Here is a 5,000-nt window from a genome sequence, read left to right on the forward strand (position 1 = left end):
TTTGTCAGTGTCAGGGTGGGATTTGAATCTGCAACTCTGATCTAATGGCCAGCACTCTAACCCAGTGTTTCCCAACCTTTTTTGTCTCGCGTACCCCCTAAACCTCTAAGTTGAGCCATGAGTACCCCCTAATTCCTGTTATATATAGCTTTCTCTGTCCTGATGTGACTGCTCCATACATTTGTTATAATAACAACATCTTTCCAAGTACCCCCTGCAGTGTGCTTGCGTACCCCTAGTGGTACACGTACCCCTGGTTGGGAAACACTGCTCTAACCACTGAGCCACGGCTGCCCCATTGAGGAGGAAGAGGAGGAGTAGAAGGGGGAAGACGAGGAGGAGGAGGAGGAGGAGGGAGAGGGGGAAGGGGATGAAGAGAAGGTCCGACAGGGACAGCACAGAACTGGCAGAGGCAAAACCAGACACAGATGTTTGGAAATGATTGCACTCTAGCCTTTTTGGTGCTCACAGTCCAGGACTGTAGACAGTAGAAACCAAGCTAATCCGTTTCAGAGAGATTTGGGCCAAGGATAACTGGAGCACACTCTGAAGTGTGTGTGTGTGTGAGTGTGTGTGTGTGTGTGTGTGTGTGTGTGTGTGTGTGTGTGTGTGTGTGTGTGTGTGTGTGTGTGTGTGTGTGTGTGTGTGTGTGTGTGTGTGTGTGTGTGTGTTGTGTTGTGTTGTGTTGTGTTGTGTTGTGTTGTGTGTGTTGTGTTGTGTGTGTGTGTGTGTGTTGTGTTGTGTTGTGTGTGTTGTGTGTATGCGTGCGCATGTGTGTGTAACATCCTAACCTGTCGACCAACAAGCCTCCAGGCAGGCGAAGTTTCAGCAGCCTATGCTCCGCCCCTTCCTCCAGCACATAGGCGTGGCCTTTGTAGACCACATGACCGGCGCCGCTCCATTGGCGGCTCAGGCGGATGGGCGTGGCCAGGGCGGTGCCTGACGAGGAGGAGAAGTCGCGCAGCGAAGGGTATTGGTAGATCAGGTCGTCACTCGTACCGTTGAAGATGTAGACACGCCCACTCCCTGTCCCGCCGCTCATGTCCCGCGCCCAAACGCCGTCATGGCTGCCAAAACGCTTCAAGATCTTCATTCCTTTGATGCTGTCCAACACGTCAGTACAGCCTAAAGACACACACACACACACGCACACACACACACACACACACACACACACACACACACACACACACACACACACACACACACACACACACACACACACAGACTCACACACAAATAAACGTTCATATGAAATGTCATATCGGAGTGAAACCTGAGGAGTTACTTACTGTACTCGAGGCCAGAGCTACAGTATGTATGCATATAGGTACATGTCTATGCTGGGGGCCAACACACACACATACACACACACCCACACACACACATCACCTGAGAGCTTGGCATATCGGGGCTTTATGGTCTCCTTGGCGACGGTGACTTGCTGTTCCAGCAGTTTGTCGTCCAGTTCCACGCAGGGGAGAGGAGCCTCCTTATGGGTTTCCAGGAAGTCCTGAAATAAATAAAAAATATATTATTACTATTATTGTTATTATTTATTATTATTATTATTACCCCCCCCCCCCCCCCCCCCCCACACAATATTAATATTATAGTAGTAGTAGTAGTGGTGGTAGTAATAGTAGTAGTGGTAGGCCTACTACTACTAGTAGAAGTGGTAGCAGAAATAGTAGTAGTAATAGGCTAGTAGTAGTAGCATCACCAGTAGTAGTAGTAGTAGTGTAGTATTAAAGGTACACTGTGCAGGAAATGGTCAAAAAAGGTAGGCCTACTGCAACTATGCTGCTCATTGAAACTGGGCTGCCTATTGACAAATTTGATCTTTACATGAAAGTTCACTAAGTAATAAACAAATATTTTCTAGTATGGTCCAAGTTAGGGCTGTCCCTAAAGATTATTTTTCTCCTGATTATTCTATCAACTATTTTTTTCGAATAGTCGCGATTATTTATTTATTTATTTTTTTGGAAGGGAAAAACTAATTTTGACCCAGAGTGCACCTAGGGCCTATTAGGACAATGATTTCTAAAAAAAGGGGACATTTTATAAATTAGACACAGATTATAATAAATACAGGCCTAATATATCTATTTGTTTCAGTTCAAATCAAGTATTAGCCTACATTTACTGATATATAAAGAGGCCTAAGTTATAATAGGAAAGTGGAAAAAAAAATATGGGCCACTATAGGTTAGAGTAAAGGCTACCAGATATTTTATGAGTAGGCCTAAGAGGAAGAACTTGGCTACTCTGTCCACGTGTTTCTGTTGACGCACCAAAACCCAGCTGGTCCCTATCGCCCTTCTGTTGCTAATAGAGCCAGTCCATAATTGTACGACATAATTATGAGTATTATTATATTATTAGAATAGTATTACTATTTATTTAGACCTGCAGTCAGCACAAACATTAGGCCTATTGAATAGTGCGAGGTGCAAGAAGGGACACGAGACTGGTCTGAATCAGGCCCGCATTCTTCTCACTCCACATCTCCCGCTGTTGGCAGGAATATGCACACTTCTTTTGTCTTCATTTACTTTTTTACTTTGTATACAAGCTCTTCTACAAACACCCCGACCACTGTCACCCTCAAGGTGTTGAATATTGCATCTAACAGGCACATTACGAATCATTGCTTTATCTCCCTGTCGTTGCTATGCACGCCGCCAGCACAGCGACAGTATACAAAGCATCATGAAATATTTACCCCTCGTCTCGATCTGAAAAAACTTCACTTCCTCTATATACAAGTCAGTCTCCTACAGAAACACGACCAAGTCTTGTGCCTTGTCTTTAAAATATCGCCACACTTCTGGAAATAAACAACTAAAAATCTCACACAGTGTCCCTTTAAAGGTACACTTTGTTAGCCTCGCGAACCATCCTACGTACTTCAGCCAAAGGATTGGCTCCACTACGGTAGTCTGGCCTTGCTCTTCTGTGGAATATGCAGATCGGTGGGATTTTGTTCGCCACGGCCCCCCCACAGATCTAATCAGAAAACAGCGAATAAGCGCCCACGTGGGGGAGAAAGGGGGAGGACGCTTGTGACGATGACGAAAACGTCTGCACCAATGGCTCTGGTCTGCGCTATTTTGTTGTTGAGTAATTGTCGGCGATTGGGTGAGAGCTATCCAATCATTTCAAACCATAACTGAGTGCAAACTTCCCGCTTCCTGCAATCGCGTCAGATCACACAACTTCCAGACCATATACAAAATGAAATGGTAGTATTATGGGATGGTCAGGACCAGCCTGGCACTTTGTAGGATGGTGGCTAGAGTAGGTATTACAACTATGCTGCTCGTTGAAACGGTGCTGTCTACTGCCATATTTGATCTTTTCATACATTTTTACGAAGTAATGGACTATTAGCATGACCAAAGTACAGTAAGTTTTGCGGATAAAAATTTCAATTTCTGGTCATTCAAAATAGCGGACAATGGAGAACATCCCACTTTTCATGTATGAAAAGTGCAATTTTCCCAGTCACAATGAATACTTAGAATTATATGGTGATTGTAAGCTTTCATGAAAAACCTAACATTTGTGACAGCATGCATTCTGGAAAAAAACTACTAAAAATATTACACAGTGCATCGTTCACAGTAAAAGTAGTAGTAGTACACCAGTACTACTAGTAGTGATGGTGGTGGTGAAGGTAGTAGTAGTAGTAGTAGTAGTAGTAGTAGTAGTAGTAGTAGAATAGTAGTAGTAGTAATACTAGTAGCAGTAATACTGCAATGGTAGTAGTAACAATTAAGTTATATTCAGGTGGCCTAGAGAAGGTGGTGGGGTCTGTTTTAAAGGTGGCTGTCTTCAATATAGGCCTAAAGTGCAGGAGGAAATCCTGGTTTGTGTTCATCAGAGATGGGACCAAGTCACTAATTTGCAAGTCGCAAATAAGTCTCAAGTCCTTCCAATCAAGTCAGAGTCAAGTCACAAGTTAAGACACATTTGACCAAGTCAAGTCCAAGTCCAAGTCGTGCCAAAGCCAAGTCAAGTCCAAGTCCAAGTCCTATTTTTACCAAGTCCTTAACAAGTCACCTTGTATTCTATGTGCATTGTGCAATATTGACAACTACTTTTGGTCATAAATTCATTACTTCATGTCTCCCTTTGCCAGTCATGTCCCTTACGAAAATCGACCATGGTACACCACGATTTCATGCTTTTTTGAGCATGGTTCAGCTTGTTTTTTTGGTTTGACTAGGTTTAAAACTAACCATGGTTTAACCACAGTTTATAATTATTCATTAAATTACACTTAGTTGCCGCTTCTTTTATCCAACGCACTTATTGGTGACAGTCTTTGGAGCAATGTGGGGTTAGGTGCCTTGCTCAAGGGCACTTCAGTCATGGATGGAGGTGTAGGGGGAGGTAGGCCTAATGGTGGGATTCAAACCTGCAACTCTGTGATCTTCAGTCCAACCCCCTAACCATTACACCACAGCTGCAAACGGCTGCAAACATGCATGACACTATGGATGGTTCAGAGTACTATGGAGAGACCATGGTTAGTAAAACCAGGTTTACAGTAAAACCATGGACGCTTTTCGTAAGGGGTTCTAAGCAAAAATAGTAGGCCTACTGGTACTGTTTAAGGGTAAATCGTTTGGTTTTTGTTTCTTTCATGCATTTTTTTCACACACAAATGCAAAAAAATGAATATATTCAGACAACTTGGAATGCTATTGCAAGTCATTGCAAGCTAAAACTGCCAAGTCAAGTCAAGTCTCAAGTCAATAGCGTACAAGTCGAGTCAAGTCACAAGTTCCTAATATTGACAAGTCTCAAGTCGAGTCATTTGTGACTCAAGTCACAAGTCAGTCCAAGTCACAAGTCCACATCTCTGGTGTTCATAGTGCGACCCTCGGGGGACTTGTATGGCCCTTGAAGGAATTTGAAGTGGCCTGTCGAATGAAAAAGGTTCCCCACCCCTGTAGTAGTAGTAACATTAGCTTTAGTAGTAGTAGTAG

The 5,000-nt window shown here is 43.5% G+C and overlaps 1 protein-coding gene across 1 annotated transcript in view; it reads right to left on the reverse strand.

The window, feature by feature from the left end:
* Positions 1 to 5,000, reverse strand: part of olfml3b (olfactomedin-like 3b) — a 15,868-nt gene that overhangs the window by 3,606 nt on the left and 7,262 nt on the right. The window contains exons 3-4 of the mRNA XM_063216023.1: positions 1,393 to 1,513; positions 792 to 1,125 (exon numbers count right to left, since the gene is read on the reverse strand). Of these exons, the coding sequence (XP_063072093.1) occupies positions 792 to 1,125; positions 1,393 to 1,513 (455 nt within the window). The remainder of the gene's footprint in view (positions 1 to 791; positions 1,126 to 1,392; positions 1,514 to 5,000) is intronic.

The sequence above is a fragment of the Engraulis encrasicolus genome, chromosome 14 (genome assembly GCF_034702125.1).
Source record: "Engraulis encrasicolus isolate BLACKSEA-1 chromosome 14, IST_EnEncr_1.0, whole genome shotgun sequence".
Lineage (NCBI taxonomy): Eukaryota > Metazoa > Chordata > Actinopteri > Clupeiformes > Engraulidae > Engraulis > Engraulis encrasicolus.